A 20171-nucleotide genomic window follows, 5' to 3' on the forward strand; every position below is an offset into this window, starting at 1 on the left:
ACTAATAGACCAAGTCCCACACACTGCTAGAAGGACAAATATTTTTTCAGAGCTAGATGCAGACAAAAAATTATATTCAATTTGCAACCTGATGGAGGTCAGTATATATGGACTAATAGAATGATGCTATGCCCAAAAGGTTTTACTTCACTAGGTGCAGTAAAAAAATTGGTATTCTATACACAGGTGGTGTAGCTTGCAACACAGATAGGCTACTCCACTGACTGCAATAGGCCAAAAAGGATTTGCTTTGCTAGATTCAGCCAAATGCTGTGAAAAAAACTTGCACAGCACTGGCACAGACCTGCCTGGCAAAAACTGATAGGAACTGATGTAACTTAGTCCTGAAAAGGACTGCAATTACAATTAGTCTTTACTCCCACAACCTATCTATAAGAGCACAGACCTGCCTGATAAAAGTTGTAGGAAATGCTGTAACCTAGTCCTTAAAAGGACTGCAATCACAACTATTCCCTACTCCCAAGCTATCTGTAGATTTGTGCGAAAATTGGCTTGAAATTAACAAGGTATAGCGCACACAGCAACAGCGGTGCCGTCTAACACGCAGCTGCAGCAGTGAGAAAATGGTGGCGACGGGGAAAATGGCTTGGTCTTATAGGGCAAGGACATGTGACATACACTGCCAATGACACATGCATTTGCTTGTGTGAAAAAAAGCACTTCGCTCCGTGTGTGCGCTGCTGATAGGCTGACAGATTGCACCTCCCCACTGTAAATGCGGGAATGAGAAAAAAAATGGAGATCTTCATTATTCCTGCAGAGATCCATCCCCTGCCCCTCCCCCCACCCCGCTGTACACTCAAACTGCGTATTAACATTAATTTTCATCATTACTGAGAAAAAATCCAGTTATGATTTTGGTGCACGAACAGTTATCGAACATAACCTCGGACAGCCGAATTTTTCTCAAATCGTTCGTGTTCGCCGAACGGCTCGAACACCGCCCAAAACAGCTCGAATTTGAGATTGGCGAACAGTTCGAGTCGAACAACGCTCATCTCTATTTATCACCCACTCCTGGCTTTGGCTCCCACTCCTGAGAAAAAATATTGACCCAATACTGATAGTGGGGTTGTGGCCTAAGCTTAAGTCCCCTGCCTCCGGTCACATACTCATCCTCCGGTGACTTTATCGTTTTTCGGTGCCGCCCCGGTCCCCCCCCATCTTGTGAGCACTGCTTCTGACTTTCCGGAAGCCAAAAGCTACGTCGCCAGAGTGCAATGCAAGTCTGCTAGCCAGAACAAGGCCAGAACGCGGCTCTCATAGACTTGTATTGTACAGTGACCTCCGCGCAGCTCCATCAAGCACTGGAGCTGTGAACAGGTCACTTTTCATCAGAGACTGACAGGAGCGGCAGCAAAAAACGGATGAAAACCCCGGAAGGTGAATATTACAAAGGGGATTACATTTGGAGTCGTGCTTTACACAAAATGACCTATGAAAACTAATAGTGAGAGACCCCTATTACCAAGAAATGTGACACTCGGGTATGTGTTAATAGCAGAAGTCTATAATATCGCAGACGGTTCCAGTAAGTATCCTGGATAATGTAGGGGTAAGGATAGTAGGAGTCACAGATATATATGCGACAGGCAGATATGTGCCCAAACAATCCAAATAGAGCGCTTGAGAGGTTCAATATGGAGGTCACATTGGATCTCAGTCATCCCCTTTTCTTGAGCTTGAGGACCTATTGAAAACCATACGCATAGGAAAAGTGTAAAAATGGAATCCGTCAGTACGGATAGACAGAGCTCCAGTGGCAGGAGCAGCCGCGGTGGATGCCGTCTGTGCTCCACTGCAGGTGTGTATAAGTAACGCCGCGGGGGTGACATGGCAGCGCGGTCACCCGTCTGTCACCGGAAGTGATTAGTGGAGATACCTTTGGCTTCTATAGTATTTTTAGGCTACGCAGCACTTTTTTAACCAGTTCCAGACTGCTCCATTTTCCCCGGTTCCTTACTGCAGGGTTCCCCAACTCCAGTCCTCAAGGCCCACCAACAGGTCATGTTTTCAGGATTTCCTTAGTATTGCACAGGTGATGGAATTATTGCCTGTGCAGGTGATGCAATTATCACCTGTGTAATACTAAGGAAATCCTGAAAACATGACCTGTTGGTGGGCCTTGAGGACTAGAGTTGGGGAACCCTGCCTTACTGGGCACATTTTTTTTTCCTTTCATACATCCGCTTTTAATGGCTCTAACATTTTTTCCTCCTTCAGATATTCAAATAGTTTTTGCTGCTTTTTTTCACAATACATGGTGCTCACCTTTTGGTAACAATTATTTTTATATATTGTACATACAATTTGGACTGTCAATTATTTTTTTGTTCTGTTTTATTTATTCTTGTTTTTTTAATTTATTTTTTCATTTATTTCACACACTGTGCACCTCATAAGGCCTTAAAAGACATTTGGGGGAACATTTCAGAATTTTAACATATTAAAGGGAATCTGTCTGCAGGTTTTGCTATGTAATCTGACAGCAACATGATGTAGGGGCAGAGACCCTGATTCCACCTGTGAATCACTTACTAGTCTGCCTGCTGTCATGTTGATACAATCACTGTTTCTCTGCTGCAGATCTATCAGTGCTCTGAATGCTGAGCTGGGTAACTTTCTGTACACACTGTACATTAGCAGTTTTGTGTCAATCGGTGGGTCGGGGTTATACAGAGCAGTTGACTATAATGCACAAAACACCAAGTACTGTAGTGATTATCTCCTACTGATAAAACACTGCTTTTATTGACACAACACATAAAATACTCAGTGACACATTGCTGGAATCAGGGTCTCTGCCCCTGCATTATGCTGCTCTCTCAGACTATATAGCAAAAACCTGCTGACAAGATTAAAGAAGTTGTGCACTACTTTAGATTACCTCCCCAATGTATCCCCCCGGGGTCCCTAAGCCTTTTTGTAAATTCCTTCCCTTGCAGATAATGCCTGTGACCGATGCTACCGGTGGCCGCTCACAGGCATCACGTGACCCAGCGCTGACGTCACGACAAGTGAGGCGTGACTCAGCGCTGGGGTCCCCGCGGTGGCTGCTGGGTTGTGGGCGGGGTTACCCCCTGTGTCACACCCAGCATCCACCGCGTGCTTTCCCAGTGAATGGGGAGAGGCAGAGAGCGCGGTGGATGCCGGGTGTGACACGGCGGGGGGGGTAACCCCGCCCACAGCCCAGCATCCACCCTGGAACCAAGAAGAAAAAGACCCCCGGCTGCTGCCAGCACTTGTCATGACATCAGTGGATGTTAGAGCCGTCTGCAGCCGGGGGACACGTGATGCCTGTGGGCAGCCAGCGATAGAACCGCTCACAGGCATTATCTGCAACGGAAGGTATTTACAAAAAGTAGCAATCATTAACATAAAAGATTAAAACTCTATTTCTCAACAACTAGACCGCAGCTATGAGGCATACAGGTAAGATTAATTTAACCATTCTATTATCTGTATGCCCATAGTAATAGCCTAAAAGCGCCCCAAGGGGTGACAGATTCCCTTTAATACATTATTTTGATAGCAGATTTCCCCTGTAACTGGTATATTTACCCCAATTATAGGGGAAATTTAGTCTACCTGCACAGGGTCCAGCAGCTCCTGCTCTCTCCCTACTTCAGCGACCACATGATCACTGGGTCTGGAGGAAGAAGCCATGCTTATATAGCAATCAGAGGCAGAGTAATAAGCCGTCTCTGTGGGGAGTCTGGCCGTGTTCGATAGCCGGCTCCCCACTCCCGCAGCTGTATGATCGTGTGCAAACAGTTTACTCTGCAATGACATTTTAGACGTCAGAGCAGGTTAGTGCGGACCGCCTGGATGTCCATGGCAATCAGGAAGTAGTTAATAACAGATTGGCCGAACAACCCCTCTAGTATTTAGTTTGTGTCTATTATCAGTCTGCACAATGCCCCAGGAATGTTCATTCATAAAACGCGAAATAACATTTCATATACATGTTAACCATCTAATCTACTGAAATGTGAACCGCTTAAGCATCTCTACTCTCTGTCTGCATTTTTATATCTGTGAAAAGTCAATGGGGGAAATTTACTAAGCAAAATGTGCCAATGGGGCTCAAATTGCACAACTATCCCCCAGAAATCTACAGGTCTACTTTACCTCTGTAAACCTTCAGATTTCACACAGCAGCATTCATTACTGAAAAACATAAACCTTAAGACTACAAGATCAAAGCAAAGCACAGCAGATAAAGGGTTTGTGATGACGATGGTGGGAAGGAAGACATGGATATTGTTATACTCCACACAATACAAGAAGGCATTTGTATAATTTATTAATGTTTTAGACACATAGGCCTCAGTTATAAAAATTAGTACAGAAAAAAGGTGTTGCTCTTTGCAATATAAAAATCTCCTGTGTTAGAATATGACATGGTGCTACGGGCAATGCTTCCAAACTGCCACCCCAAACTGTTATGGATATTGCTTTAAAGTCCACATCAAGTGAATGTTCTCTGTGAGTTAATAGCCTAGAATATCAAATAAAAGCTCTTCCTAAAAAAGCAAAGTCTTGTAAAGCTGTCAGAAGTGACAGGAGGGTTGTCCACATCCTTTCTGGGGTTACAATTCATTAAACCCTCTGATGAATGCACTCGGCAAGCATGGGTCCGTCCGCATTAGAAACAAAACTGATCTGCCAGCTCTCCTAACCCATCGGGTTTACTAAATACTTGTATTTCCCAATAATCCAAAAATCCCGAGCTCATGTACTTAGGTTGCTATGTTTGCCGCTCCTCTATTATTCCTCCTAGAAATTTATAAAAATGGGTGTTACTATTCCACTTGTGAAATGGATACATCCCTCCGAGGAATAACATAGGAAAGACACACCGTAGAGTTCAAATAAAGATGTCCCAGAACTTTTATTTGATGGGGAATAGATGTATTTCATAAAACAGAAATGTCCGCAGACCTGCCAGGCGATCCTTCTATGTGATGTCAGAATACAATGACCGCACTGGGTTATATTAATAATACCCTGTATTGTCAGTGATGCCTATAACAAGAAATGAACAGATACAATTTAAACAAATTCTGACTTGTGACTGACGGGTAATGAAAGTCTTCACCTCTCCCAAAGGAAGCTGATAGAAAACACGGCCCCAGTCCCACCGTTCTGATAAGTCACAGGGCCATGGCCTCTACGCTTTGTCAGAAGTTGCTTTAATTGAGAGTTGCACTTTGGTCAGTCTTTTTAAATGAAGGAGATTCTTCGGTTGATTGTAGGGGGTCCCTAGCATTGGCTATTATCATTGTGAGAGATGATTGGGGTCACTTCAAGGTGAAGAAACGATGTATAATGTCAATTGCTTTACGACAAAGGGTCCTGCACAGAGAAAATATTTACGCCCCCCCCACAAACACATTACATAGCTGTCATCCGACTGATGCCTCAGCCGATCGTTCAGCTGACAGCCACCTCTCCTGTACACAGGAGCCCTCGTTGGGCAGAGCACTCCCATGTTCTCTATGAGAAAGCACCGACAGACATTGGACAGGTGATAACTAGAGATGAGCGAACCCGAACTGTAAAGTTCAGAGTTCATACAGTGTCCGGTGCTGAACTACGAACATGGACTTCTTATGGAAGTCTGTATTACACTTCAGGAATCTGGAGAGAGAACGAAGACAGAGAGATATTTTTCCAGCTCCAAACTTCTTATCCCCATTGATTTCAATGAGGTTCGGGTTTAGGTTTAAATTCGGGTACAATTCTGGTACCTGAACCGAACTTTGGACTAAAGTTTAGTCGGGTACCAGAAACCAAACTTCCACAGGTCCGTTCATCCATAGTGATAACCTGCTCATCGGTGGGAACTTTTATACCTGATGTTAGTGTTGAGTGAGTATGTTCTGTCCGAGTACGCTCGGGCCGAGTATTTACAGCTGCTCGGTGATATGGTTGAATCACTCCCGAGTGCATGATTTGCATCTGTTTGACATCTTTATTACATGTGAGGAATGTGTAAGAAATAGACATTCCTCACATGTAATAAAGCTGTCAAACAGTTGCAAATCATGCACACGGGAGTGATTCAACCATATCACCGAGCAGCTGTAAATACTCGGAGCTCGGCCCGAGCATACTCAGCGAAAGGGTTAACAGAACATACTCGCTCAACACTACTGATGATCACTTGCTTTGACCGGAAGACCCCTTTAAGATAAGAAATCATTGTGTATTTTCTGAAAACCCCTTTCCGGCTCTCTCACATTGGGGTCATAGTCTGGGAACATCTATCAAGCACAGAAGCGAATATGATCACCGAGCGTGTACACATATTGCATATCGCATTGTAACAGAAAGTGGAGTACGGGCACTCAACGGCCATGAGAATTAGAAAAGATGATAAAGCAGACTATATGGGAGCTGGCACCAGATGTCCATAGAGCCGCAGCACAGCCAGAGTAAAATGCCCGCACTTTCCGGGCCTCATTAAGACTTGTTTGGTTCAGTTAATGAAGAAGCTGTAATTTTGGAGACCGCGGGAAGCGCTGGATTACAATATATTCAGAAATACACACAATCCTTGTAATCCCAAAGCAGGAGCCCAATAAATCCAGGGTGTAAGGCACAAGTCTCCTGGATAGAGGCCATGGAAGTCTCCAGTAGATGCCATCCTGACACTGACCGGCCATGGGGCAATAATGATGTCCCTAGGACAGGTGTTTATGCCCCTCTGAGCACCAGGGAACAGATCTGCATCAGCAATGACAAGACAATGGAAGCCATCAAACTCCAGATCTTGGAGATACTGTGCAGTGGTCCCATGGGCAGCATGGCACAGTCACCAGTACTTGGCAGTCGGTGTTATTATTACTGATGGGTCAGAAGGTGTTGAGATGGGGCAGAGACTGCAGTTTATCATGGAGGGTGACCCCTCGCCCTGTGGCCATCTCTACCCCCTGCAGCCACTCCGTGCACTTCCTCACCAGCCCCTCCTCGCCGTCCCTGAGCCAGCACTCGTCCTCATACTCCATGTCATCGTAGCGATGCTGATCGTTCAGCAATGAGATCTTCAGCAGCTCCCTGACATCTGGGGGCGACCTCTGCAGAGAGCTCCGGGGGCACCGGCCACTGCTGCTGGCGAAGATCCTGCGGGCATTGGCACTGCGCTGCTTCTCCAGGCTCCTCTTCTGTATCACCAGGATGGCTTCTGGGGTGAGGCGCAGGGAGAAGGGCACCTCAGGGGGCTTCGTGGGTGCTGCCTCCTGCTGGCCAGTGGGGGCTTTCTGTGCCGGTCTTCTGCCCGGGGGGTCTCTGGGCAGCTCTCTCCTGCTCCGGAGTAGGGTTGATGGCCGTGGATGGATGACACTTTCATAGGAGCGAGTCATGGCCATGGGCACCTGCTCCAGGAAGCGCCGGGCTGGGTGCAGAGGGTCTCCGTGTTGCCCCAGCGTAGCTTTGTGCCGTCTGAGGGTCGCCGATGGCCAGGAGTTGGACAGGTGGTCCATGGTGGCTCTCGTGGAGTCACACGGCGGTGGTGACTGGGCAGAAGCCTTCCTGACCAGAAGTTTAGCGAGCTGTGCCCGGTGAGGAGGGAGCTGATGCTGCGGGATGGGAGGCAGCGACATGTCTGCAGTGAGCAGCTCCCTGTGACAAGGAGCCCCTGCCTAATAAGCCGGAGAGCCCCGTCCCTCCTTCCCGCCCGGCCTCCGCTGATTCACCCGCTATCTGCACACAACAGGTCGGGCAGGTCCGTCCTCCGCCCACACGACTCCATAGCGACGGCCTGGACATGAGGCAGCCCGTGTGCTGGGCAGAGGACCCGCATAGTGATGAGTGCGGGGGCTTCTCCCCCCGACCCGCAATTCTGGGAGACCCCAGGAAAACAGTGCATGCGGCGGACACCGACAGCTTGGGGCCCAGGGCAACCGAGCCGGAGGGTCAGACGCCACATGCTCTCCTGTCACACTGGGCACATGCCACATACTCGTCTGTCACACACTGGGCACATGCCACATACTCGTCTGTCACACACTGGGCACATGCCACATACTCGTCTGTCACACACTGGGCACATGCCACATACTCGTCTGTCACACACTGGGCACACGCCACATACTCGTCTGTCACACTGGGCACACGCCACATACTCGTCTGTCACACACTGGGCACATGCCACATACTCGTCTGTCACACACTGGGCACACGCCACATACTCGTCTGTCACACTGGGCACACGCCACATACTCGTCTGTCACACACTGGGCACACGCCACATACTCGTCTGTCACACTGGGCACACGCCACATACTCGTCTGTCACACACTGGGCACACGCCACATACTCGTCTGTCACACTGGGCACACGCCACATACTCGTCTGTCACACACTGGGCACACGCCACATACTCGTCTGTCACACACTGGGCACACGCCACATACTCGTCTGTCACACACTGGGCACACGCCACATACTCGTCTGTCACACTGGGCACACGCCACATACTCACCTGTCACACTGGGCACACGCCACATACTTGCCTGTCACACTGGGCACACACCACATACTCGCCTGTCACACTGGGCACATGCTACATACTCGTCTGTCACACACTGGGCACACGCCACATACTCGTCTGTCACACACTGGGCACACGCCACATACTCGCCTGTCACACACTGGGCACACACCACATACTCACCTGTCACACACTGGGCACACGCCACATACTCGCCTGTCACACACTGGGCACACGCCACATACTCACCTGTCACACACTGGGCACACGCCACATACTCGCCGGAAATTTCCGCATCATGTGCACAGCACACGCGGATTATCATTGGGGAACATGGCAGACCTTCTACCATGCGTTTTTTAAGCGTTTCTGCAGCTGCGGAAACGCTTAAAAAACGCATCGTGGGCACACAGCCTTACCAGCTTTGTTCTGCAGGTAACACACAGAACTTCTACTAATAGGTAGTGCTCCCCACCTAGTTCCCACTTACTATCATGCCAAGCCCTACGCACTCATAGCGTGTTGGGAAGAAAAAATTTACACTAATCCTTTTGGTGTTTTGCTCAGCTGTACTGCCCGGCCGCTGAGCGCCTATGACTGATATACCTCTGGGTGACACCACCTGTCCTTTGGGCCCTTGTGCAGCTGAACCTGCCTTCCCATGCGTATCTCTACCTCTGGACTTTATGGCATCAAAGTAACCCTGTTGTCCCAGGACAAATTAGTGTATGCATTGGATAGTCTGGGACAAGCTGTCCATATATGCGGTCTCTCTGGGAAAATCCGTTAAGCGCCTTGAAAAGAGATTTCCCCAATGAGTTGGCAAATTTCCTGGGCGCTGAAGAGGCCTTCTGTAAATGCAACCTGGAGGTTTCCTGTGGTGCTATGACGCTCAGTCATCAGATGGAACCTTGACGTCCAAGCATTGGTCAGGAGACAAGAGTTGTCTGTAAAATGGGGAGTGATATGAAGTCTCACACATCGCTCTTTGGTAAAGTTGACAAACAAGAGCCATTTTACGACAACACAGAGGTCCACCAAGTAACATTACTTCATCCATATCACATATAAAAGGTTGACCTTGGACTAGAAGGCAACTTGAAAAGAGTCCTCCAGCACCTCTCACTTTTCCATCTGTTCATTAGCATAGGACACAAGCCTGATACCTGCTAGGTACACAAATGTCCCTGTAGGCACCTGTAGACTCAATGTCATCAGTGGTGCGGAAGTGAGAGGCACCAGAGAACTCCTCTAGGCCGGACATAGTCCAAAAAGGCCAATGTAGACCATTTCCAGCAAAAATCTATGCCTGCTGAAAAGCCAATTTCTCGTGTTGGATTGTTTGGTCATTGTCGGGTGCAGTTGTTTAAAAGTCACACTTGCTGAGAGAAAGGCGTGTGTGCCATCAATGCTCACTGATTTGTCATTTTAACTTATGGAAATTACTGTTAAAAATGCTAACCTTCACTAGCCATGAACGACAGGTTGCAAATACATGGCCAACCTTGTGCAAGTAAAACTGTTGGTGAAGATCACATGGTCAGTTGCATCAGGACCACCCCTATGGCTACCTAGAGAGGGCCACGCACGATGGTTAACACCATTTACTTAACATGCCACTGGTAGCAAATTTTATGTTGGCACAATTGATGAAGATACAGTAGTTTTGCTGATCTTCATGCAGACATAGCAGTTTTTGTTTAGGTGCTTCAGCAACAAGCAAATTGTGACAACAGACCAGCATAAACATTAGTTTTAATACCACGTATATGGTCTTCCTGGATGCAAGATCCTCTCCTAAGGATAAGCTATATGTGACAAATGGGTGATATACTCTCACTGATAAGCAGAGCAAAACGAAGGCTATGCCCGATGGAGCACCAGCCCTTCTGGTTGGGTCTGGTACTGCAGCTTAGTGGCATTCAAATGAACAGGCTTTGTTACCAGACACAGCATCATGACCTCCTCGTTCTGTTGAACAGTGGGAGTCTGACAGGAAGCTGAATGTGATGACATTATCGTGTTCAGCTGTGTCCCCCTATAGAGATTAGGGCATTAAGAGAGGTAACTATATGGCTGCCGTTTGGCAACAATATAATTGCCTGTATGATATGGCAAAAACTTCATGAAGTGTTCTTTGGGGAGGGGTCAGGCGGTTATTGCCTTCATGTGTCTGGTCTGTTTCAACCATCCTTTTGGGCAGGCTATATGGGTGTGGTACCAAGGATGGCAGGTTGCAGAATTTTCCTGTACTATCTGGTGTTGCTCAGTTTCCTGCACAATAACAAGTTTGTATTGAGTAACCTATGTATCCAGTAAATGAATCGTGTCATCTACAAGGAAGGGCTCAGCAATTACCTTCAGTAATTAAGACCGTTTGTAATTGCAGTGTTCCTTTTCAGGGTGACACAAGGATTTCATTCATCTCTTATTTTCTCAGCCTCGGGCTAGAAGGAGTTGTATGAAATGGTCATATCATTCGTTCTACCAGTTTGGTAGAGGTGGGATAATGCTATGTAGTTCATTTGCAGGTGGTGGCCTAAGTCCCAGTGAATGCTAATGCCTAATGTTTCTGCATATCCAGACATTTTGGACAATTGTAGCCTCCAACTTTGTGGCAGCCTTTCTAATCAAGTATGCCTGTGCCCCAGTGCACAAAGCAAGGTCTATAAAAGCAGGTTTGGGCAAGAGTTTGGTGTGGTAAAACTTGACTGGCCTGTTCAGGGCCCTGACCTCAACCCCATCAAACACTTTTGGAGGAGGTAGAATGAAAATTGTAAGCTAGGGCCTCATATCCAACAACATTATCTGATTACACAAACAATTGTAGAACGTTTCCCCGGAAGAATGGAAGCTGAGGACCAGACAGCCGAACGATTCTTTGTAAAGATGCATCGATTAATATAGAATCTTTTACTTGGGAGCACTTCCCAGATTTCTGTTACTCTGATTGTATAAGGCACCCTTGGATCGATCCGTTGAGATTTTCTCCATCAACCTTAACCGGGCTCTCCAATAAAAACAAGTTATCACCTATCCCTGGGATAGGTGCCAACTTATCGATCGTGGGGAACAACCGCTGGGACCTGCACTGATCAGCAGAAAGGGGAACTTAAATTCCCTTTAGAATAGTGCGGCCTTGGACATGCTTGACAACGGCTCCTTTTATTCCCTATGGAGATGCTGAGCATTTTGTGCACCCTTTTCAAAGGCTAGCACATTGCCACCCTATTCTATCCAGTCTAAAAGTAACCTATACTGGTCAATGGGGTCCCAGCAGATAGACCCCGCTGATCATATAGTTAGTACCTGTCATGTGGATAGATGTTATCTTGTTTGGACCGGAAAAGCCTTTATGCCCTTAATGACCAAACAAATTATCTTTTTCATAATCATCGCATTCCAGGAACCATCATTTCCTATTTTTGGCCAAGGTAGCTGTAAGAAGGCTTTTTTTTGTCAGAGGCACCATTTCAGAGGAGATATAACTTAAGTGTTAATCTTTATGAGAAGTAATAATTAGTAAAACGCAAACAGCATAAAAAGCTGTTCTTACACTTTACAATTGGCATTGCTGCACAAATAAAGTGTTGATCTGTGGGTCGCTACTACTACAGCCATACCAAATGTAATTGTATTTATTGTACAAAAGTAATAAATCCACTTTCTGGGGGACAAAAATTGCTTTTGGGTCTTCATATTCCAAGAGCAATAAAGGCTTATTTTTTGCGTGACAAGCTGGTGTTTTCATGTCTACCAGTTTGGGAGAGGCAAAATGCCCCCCCAAAAAAATTCACCACTCAAAATAATTGACACACTAACTTATACAAGTTAATTCAAGTAGAACCATATCAATGATATATATTTTTTTTGTAGAGTTCACCTTGCTGTATAAAAGGACGTTAACTATATGCAGCAGGTTGATACAATTATAGGATACCAAAGTTGTATAGGTTCTGTTTTAAAAAATTTTCTTGGTTGCTATAATTTTCATTTTTCCATAGAACTGTGTGAACTTTTTTTTTCCATTATACGGGCAGTAGATTTCATTGCTACTATGAATAAAAGCAGTAATTCTGGCATTGCTTTTCATTATTCTTTTTTATGCCATTCACACCTTGCAAGACAAAAATGTAAATAGTTTTATAGCACGGGTCATTACCGGCCGCAATATGAAATACTGTATGTCTTTTTAGGGCATTTTTTCCCCAAATTTAATAATTTATTGGAAAACTGGGAGATTTATTTTACATAGCCAAAACGCAATTTTTTTTTTTTAGCAATGTTTATTAGTCTCATAAAGGCACTTGAGAATGTGATCCGTTGAGGATACGCTGATTTACTGCCTAGTGCAGAGAAGTATTCCAGCCTGTCAGTGTTAGTTCAGGTTCAGAGGAGCGTATTTTATGTATATGAGTTGTCAAAGTTAAAAATCGGATGGCACATGCACATACTAGACACAGACTAATGTTCAGATGACAGGTTATTTTTCCACACTTTTAGTGTCTGAAAAAAAATAAAGGAAAACTTACAGCATACACTCACTATTCTCTTCTGTTTATAAGAGGAGTCTATAGATGCCCAAAAAAAGACAGGTCTCCTGCAGATTATCCATATTGCATCCACTTTTTACAGATGACATTTCCTATGATAACTGCATTGTATTTTACATAGTTACATAGGTTGAAAGACGGATTTTGGTAAGAACTTACCTGTAAAATCCTTTTCAGCGAAGGAAGGAAGGGAGACACAGACATTACTAGTGGGTAGGCGGAGCCCACACAGGATAGAACACCTCAGATTACAAAAAAGTGTTGACCGGCCCCTCCAGCTTGGGCTCCTCCTACTCCAGCTCTCCAGTCCGTACACAAGCTAAGGAAGAGCAATTAACACCAGCGGAGCAACACAACCCCTTCTGAAAAACTTAGTAAAAAGCAAGAAGACAGGTTATGCATATAACAGAAAAAACCACACAGTCCCAGGTACTACTCACTGGACCTGACCACTGCGATGAGCTGGCAATGCTGGAACAGAGCCTTAGCGTGCCGACCCCAGCCCAGATAACCGCCATCAGAGAAGGGTCACGCCGCATCTGAAAACAATAATACACTTCTGCCATGGGAGGGAGCTGTGTCTCCCTTCCTTCCTTCGCTGAAAAGGATTTTACAGGTAAGTTCTTACCAAAATCCGTCTTTCAGCAGCAGAATGGAAGGAAGGGAGACACAGACATTACTAGTGGGACGTCCCAAAGCAGTCCAGAAATTAAGGGTGGGAAAAACCAACAAAGGCAGATTCCCAACAACTTAGATAAATGCGCAACCAGCGCTAAACACAAGTTAAGGAGATAACCTAAACTACAGCCGCCTGCAGGACCCTACGTCCTAAGGCCGCATCCGCGGAAGCACTGACGTCCACCTTATAAAACTTTGTAAAAGTGTGGACGGAGCGCCAGGTAGCCGCCCGGCAGAGTTGAGCTGCCGAGGCCCCTTGATGAAAAGCCCACGATGAACCCACAGCTCTCGTGGAGTGAGCTCGAATCTTAATTGGGCAAGGCTCGCCATTAAATCGGTAAGCTTCTAAAATGGCTGACCGAAACCATCGAGCTATAGTGTCCTTGGAAGCTCGTTGACCACGACGACGACCTGCTGGAATCACAAAAAGTGAGTCCGACTTCCGAAAACCTTGAGTAATAGACAAATAGAACTTTAACGCCCGCACCAAATCCAAAGTGTGCAAGGCCCGTTCCTTCGCATTCCTCGGCTCTGGACAGAGCGAGGGCAACACAATATCCTGGTTAACATGAAATTGTGACACCACCTTAGGTAGAAAGTCGCCCCGTGTGCGAAGCACTACACGATCCGGGTGAAAACTCCAGAAAAGGAGGCGAGCAAGAAAGAGCCGCCAACTCAGAAACCCTTCTCAAAGAGGTGACCGCCACCAGGAAGGCAACCTTCCAGGAAAGCAATGAAAGGCTAACAGAGTCCATAGGCTCAAAAGGCCCATGTTGAAGAGCCTCCAAGACAAGATTGAGCCGCCAAGGAGTCACAAGTGCCTTCCGCGGCGAAAATTGACGGATTACCCCGCGAAAAAAGGAACGTACGTCCCTACGCGAGGCGATAGCCTTCCGAAACAGCAAGGATAGAGCGGAAACCTGACCCTTCAGGGTGCTAACTGCCAAACTCTTGTCCAGCCCATACTGCAAAAAGGCCAACAAATTGGGAATGGAAAAAATCCTCGGGTTCCTTGAAGAACCGGAACACCACGAGAAGAAGGCTTCCCAAGTCTTGTGATAAATCCTAGTGGTAGCAGGACCTCTGGCCGCTCGCAGAGTGGCAATGACTTCGGCTGAAAATCCTTGACGGGTCAAGATTTCGGTCTCAAGAGCCACGCCGTCAAACGCAGAGACTTCAGGTCCGGATGACGAATGGGCCCCTGGGTTAACAGGTCCGAGCGAAGTGGAAGTGGAAGCGGAGGCACTGCCAGAAGCGACACCAGCGTTGAGAACCACGTCCTCCTTGGCCAATCTGGGGCCACCAACATAGCCGAGACTCTCTCCAGTTGGATCCGACGTAACACCAGAGGAAGTAAGGATATCGGCGGAAACACATAGATCAGCTCGAATTGGTCCCACGGAGCCACTAGAGCATCCACCGCCACAGCCTCCGGGTCCTTGTACCTGGACATGAACGTCAGTAACCTGGCGTTGAACCTGGATGCCATCAAATCCACTTGGGGAGTTCCCCAACGGGAGCACAGTAGTGCAAAAACTTCCGGATGAAGACTCCATTCTCCGGGATCCACCTTCTCGCGACTGAGGAAGTCCGCCGTGATATTCTGGACTCCTGGGATGTGAATCGCGGAGATGGCTGGAACCCTGGCTTCGGCCCATACCATGATCCGAGAGACCTCCATCATGAGCCTGGAGCTCCTCGTCCCACCTTGATGGTTGATATACGCGGCTGCCGTCGCGTTGTCTGTCTGCACTCGGACTGGCAGACCGCTTAAAGGGACCGTCCAGTGTTGGAGGCAAAGGAAAATCGCCCTCAACTCCAGGAGGTTGATCGGCAGGACAGACTCTTCTGACGACCATACTCCCTGAACCCAGAGATCGTTCCAGACCCCCCCCCAGCCCGTCAGACTGGCATCGGTGGTTACGACCGACCACCGCGGAAGGAGGAAGGACTTCCCCTGGGATAACGCTTCTGGATGTAACCACCATCCTAGAGACTCTCGCACCCTGTGGGAGATGATGACACTGCGATCCAGCGAAGCCTGCGATCGATCCCAACGGGTCAGAATGAGCATTTGGAGACCCCTGGAATGAAATTGAGCAAACGGGACCGCTTCCATTGACGCCACCATCAGACCCAGAAGGCGCATACACCTTCGAAGGGACATTGCTGTCGAAGACTTCATAACCTGTACATGTTGACGAAGACTTGCTTGCTTGTCCGGAGGTAAGGACACCACTGCCCGTACCGTGTCGAAGTGCATCCCCAAAAACAGGATTGACTGCGACGGTTCCAGAGATGACTTCTTCCAATTGACTAACCATCCGAAGTCCTCCAGGAGCTGAAGGGATAGATTGCGAGCCCTCACCGCCTCCTCCTCTGTGGACGCCACAATCAAAAGGTCGTCTAGATAGGGAAGAATTGTCACCCCCTGCCTTCGAAGGATCGCCATGAGAGGCGCCAGAATTTTTGTAAAAACTCTGGGAGCTGATGCCAACCCGAATGGCAGGGCCACAAACTGGTAATGGTCCTGACCTATGGCAAAACGTAGGAAGCGCTGGTGAGCCCTTCCGATGGGAATATGCAAATAAGCGTCGCGAATGTCGATTGACACTAAAAAATTGTTCTGCGACAGAGCCGCCACAACTGAGCGAAGCGACTCCATGCGGAATTTCCGGGTCCGGACATGCAGATTCAATTTTTTGAGATCCAGAATGGGGCGAAATTTGTCCTCCTTTTTGGGGACCACAAAGAGGTTGGAGTAAAACCCCCTTCCCCAATCCTCCGGCGGAACCGGCACCACCACACCATTCTGCAGAAGGGAATCGACCTCCCGCCGTAGAGCGGTAGCTAGCTCGGGCTCTGACGGAATGCGAGATTGGCAAAATCTGTCCGGGGGTCGAGAAAGAAACTCTATGAAATAGCCTGCCGACACAACCCGCGTCACCCAGGCGTCTGAAACGTGGGACGCCCAAGTCGACTCGAACTGGAGCAGGCGACCCCCCACTCGAGGACCCTCGAGTGAAACCCTGGCGTCAGTCCGCCTTAGCGGGCTTTTTGTCAGCTTCCCGTTTGTCTTGACGGAAGTTCTGTTTCCAGGGAGTGCGGGATTTCTGAGAGATCTTTTTTCCCGAAAACGAGGGACGACCCGATCCCCAAGAGGGCTGACCGAACCGTCCCCTGGGCCGAAAGGGCCGCCGACTACTACCGGCACTAGACTTGCCAGACGCAGAAGCCACAGCTCTACGCTGCGGTAAAGCCGTTTCTTTTGCCTTGGCCTTCGCAATCAGTTCCGTGAGGTCAGACCCAAACAGCTGACCACCCTTGTAAGCTAAACACAGCAAACCTTGCTTGGAAACCGCGTCTCCGGTCCACTGCTTAAGCCACAGTGCTCTTCTGACTGTGACAGCCGAGGATTGCGCCCTGGACAGCAGTGACGTAGTATCCAGAACTGCATCTCTGCCATATCGCGCTGCCTCTTCCAACAACTTGAAAAGCCCTTCTACCTCGGATAGCGGGGATCCATCTTGCCACGCCGTCCGTAGGCGGTCCAACCACCTCAGGGAAGCTTCACCAGCACACATGGCTCCTAAAGCCGCTCTGAATCCATGACCTGCGGCCTCGTAGATGGATTTAGCCGCCATCTCCGTTTTTCTGTCCAGCAGATCCTGCAGACTCGCCTTCCCTTTAACAGGAAGTAATGAAGATTTGCTAAGCTGGGATAAAGGGACATCCACTTCAGGAGAAGGAATCCAATTAGCAATCGACTCCGTAGAACACGGATACAGTGCCTCAAAAAAACGTGTCCCCTGAAAACGCTTATCTGGACACAGGCGTTCCTTCTCCACCGCCCCATCAAGTTCATCCAGAGATGGTAACGTTGACCGCGACCTATGCGACTCCTGAAAAAGCCGGGCCGACTTACCAGGGCGTCTAGCTACCTCCTCCGGTAACTGTAACGCCTCCCTCATAGCTCCAATAAAAGCATCCACACGGCCCAAAAGAGAGGCAGAGCGCCCCTGTCGATCCTCTTTATCCGAATCGGACATCTCCCCAGCAGAGCTTGAAGGGGAACCCTCCATATCAGAGATCTCCGAGTCGCTGCGCGGGGAGGACAGTACCGGCCTGTGGCGCTTCCTGCCATGAGAAGACAGTTGGGATCTAGCTGACACCCAATGACCTAGAAGGTCAGACAGGCTATCAATAGAACGAGTGAGAGCCTCCATTTTAACATCACTGAGTCCCCCGACCTGCGCTGCACTTGACGCCGTCGAGGACTCCTGCGAGTCAGATACGCGAGACTGATCCTGTAGCGGACCTGGGAGACGGACCGCGCCTCCTGGACCCTGATCTGACATGCCCTCACACAGTATATAGCAGGCTTAAGCCTGTCAATAACTAGGACAGTGTGGCTTCTAAAAGGAAAGAAACGAACGCTGAAGGGTTAAGACTCTTACAGGGAGAGCTACCCCAGCTGTCCCCCAATTAAGGGTTAACCGCCTACCAGGGGGTTAATGCAGCAGACTCCCCACAACCTCTGCTAAATGAAAGAGGTGTGCGAGTCCCAGACAAAAAAACCTCTATATGAGGTAGCAGCTGCAGGGCAGCGCAGTCTGCCACCTAATTGTGCCGCAGAAAGGTGCCCTGCGCTGTGGGGGTGAGGAGGTTAAGCTTCTGCCCTGACAGGCAGAAGCGACTCACCCAGCTGGCTGCGGTGCAGCGTTCCTTCGGTTCTGACGGGAGGAGAGGAAAGTGAGGAGCCGGAGGAGGCCATCAGAAATGGCCGCCGCGCAGTGAAGAGAGAAGCCTGAAGGGGAGGGACAGGAGAAAGCGCGCGCTCAGAGCGCTACCTGCCCGCGAAAAGACCGGGAAGGCGCGAAGCCACGCCCCCCGCCGGCATTCAAAAAGGCGCGCGACTCCTCCGCTCCTGCCCCGCTTCACATGTCCTGCAGGGATCCACCTGCGGACGAAAAACACACAGTCACCAACGGTACATGTAACAGCGGCCACCGCAGCAGCCGCTGAAGCACTCAAACACATTTACAAATGCTGAGTACTCACCCAGCTGAGCGCCACAGGGACCCCCAGGGATTTGTGGCGCTGTGGCCCTTAGCTTCCCCCCAGGACGGAGCGCGCAGGGACCCCAATGGCGCGGTTTGCGTCTCCTCCGGGAAGCGTCCCTCATCCCCCGGGGCCGGCAGGGTTCTGCAGGGACCACCATAAAGGGTATGCAGATCCGCCAGGGGAGGGGTGGGGGTCCAGCAGCGCTGAGACCTCTAGACCACGGGGGATCCAAGTCTCTGTCCGATAAAAATAAAAAAAATTTCTGAGGAGCTGCTCCAGCAGCGACTATCCTCTGCGACCTCAAATTTTAGACTGGAGAGCTGGAGTAGGAGGAGCCCAAGCTGGAGGGGCCGGTCAACACTTTTTTGTAATCTGAGGTGTTCTATCCTGTGTGGGCTCCGCCTACCCACTAGTAATGTCTGTGTCTCCCTTCCTTCCATTCTGCTGCTGAAAAAAGACCTATGTAAAATACAACGCAGCTATCATAGGAAATTGTATAGGTAAAAAGTGGAATTGGGCTTGTACATTTTTTTTTTTATCTGTAAAAAAAACAAAAACAGATGTCAAACCGGTGGAATAAGGAAGACAATATGGATGAAAATCGGACACCAATAAGATATGCCAAAGTCAAGTAGTGGCATGAGCCTCTCATGTGCTTTATCATGAGTGGCGTAGTGCGAGTCTGTGCAACACCTGTCTTGATGAATAAGACCATCAGTCTTTTTGCTGAGTTTTTAGAGTGGAAAAAAACAAGTTTTTGAGGCTTTGGAGAATTTCAGCTGCAAAAACTCCTCAAAAGCCTCAGTGCGAACTTACTATTACCAAAAAGAAAAAAAAAAAAAGAATTGAACATTGATTATGAACCTACATGTTGGGCTTGGGGTGAGAAGAAAAAAATTACACAGCAAAAATGTATTTTGTAATATTTTCCACCCCTTCCTGACATCTGCTGTACATGTACACAGCAGCAGGAAAGGAATTCCCTCAAAACGCCACACCTGACGATCAGGAGCAAAGATGGCGTGATCAGTAGCAGGGGTCAGCTGTGTATATTGTAAAAATGTAACAATAAGATTTTCTGCAGCATGTCTGCATTAGGTAATTTAGGTTACTTGCATTTTTTTCATTGCGCTTTTGAGTGTGATTTTTTTTAAAAGCGTTTGACGCAATTTTTTACATTTTTTTAAATAATTTTTGATATTTGCCTTTGACATTTATTTACTTATACAGTCATGTGTGGATTCCATGCATTTTTAGTGCGGTTCCACAGCAGAAGCGCATATGCGTTTTTTGTTGACGATTTTTCCTGCATTTCATGAAATTCTATGGGTAATATCTGTACATAAAACTCCATGCAG

The 20171-nt window shown here is 48.1% G+C and overlaps 1 protein-coding gene across 1 annotated transcript; it reads right to left on the minus strand.

Moving 5' to 3' along the window:
* Positions 1-6008: 6008 nt before the first annotated feature.
* Positions 6009-7817, minus strand: PRR18 (proline rich 18). The gene has a single exon (XM_073671430.1). The coding sequence runs from the start codon at positions 7626-7628 to the stop codon at positions 6882-6884; it is 747 nt and encodes a 248-aa protein (XP_073527531.1). The 5' UTR covers positions 7629-7817; the 3' UTR covers positions 6009-6881.
* Between the last annotated feature and the right edge of the window lie 12354 nt (positions 7818-20171).

Source organism: Phyllobates terribilis, unplaced genomic scaffold (genome assembly GCF_046119375.1).
Source record: "Phyllobates terribilis strain yellow unplaced genomic scaffold, ASM4611937v1 Scaffold_3__8_contigs__length_932513732, whole genome shotgun sequence".
NCBI lineage: Eukaryota > Metazoa > Chordata > Amphibia > Anura > Dendrobatidae > Phyllobates > Phyllobates terribilis.

Bases quoted from the DNA above. Each gene is read 5' to 3' on its own strand.
- PRR18 (XM_073671430.1), bottom strand. From the start codon at position 7,628: ATGTCGCTGCCTCCCATCCCGCAGCATCAGCTCCCTCCTCACCGGGCA.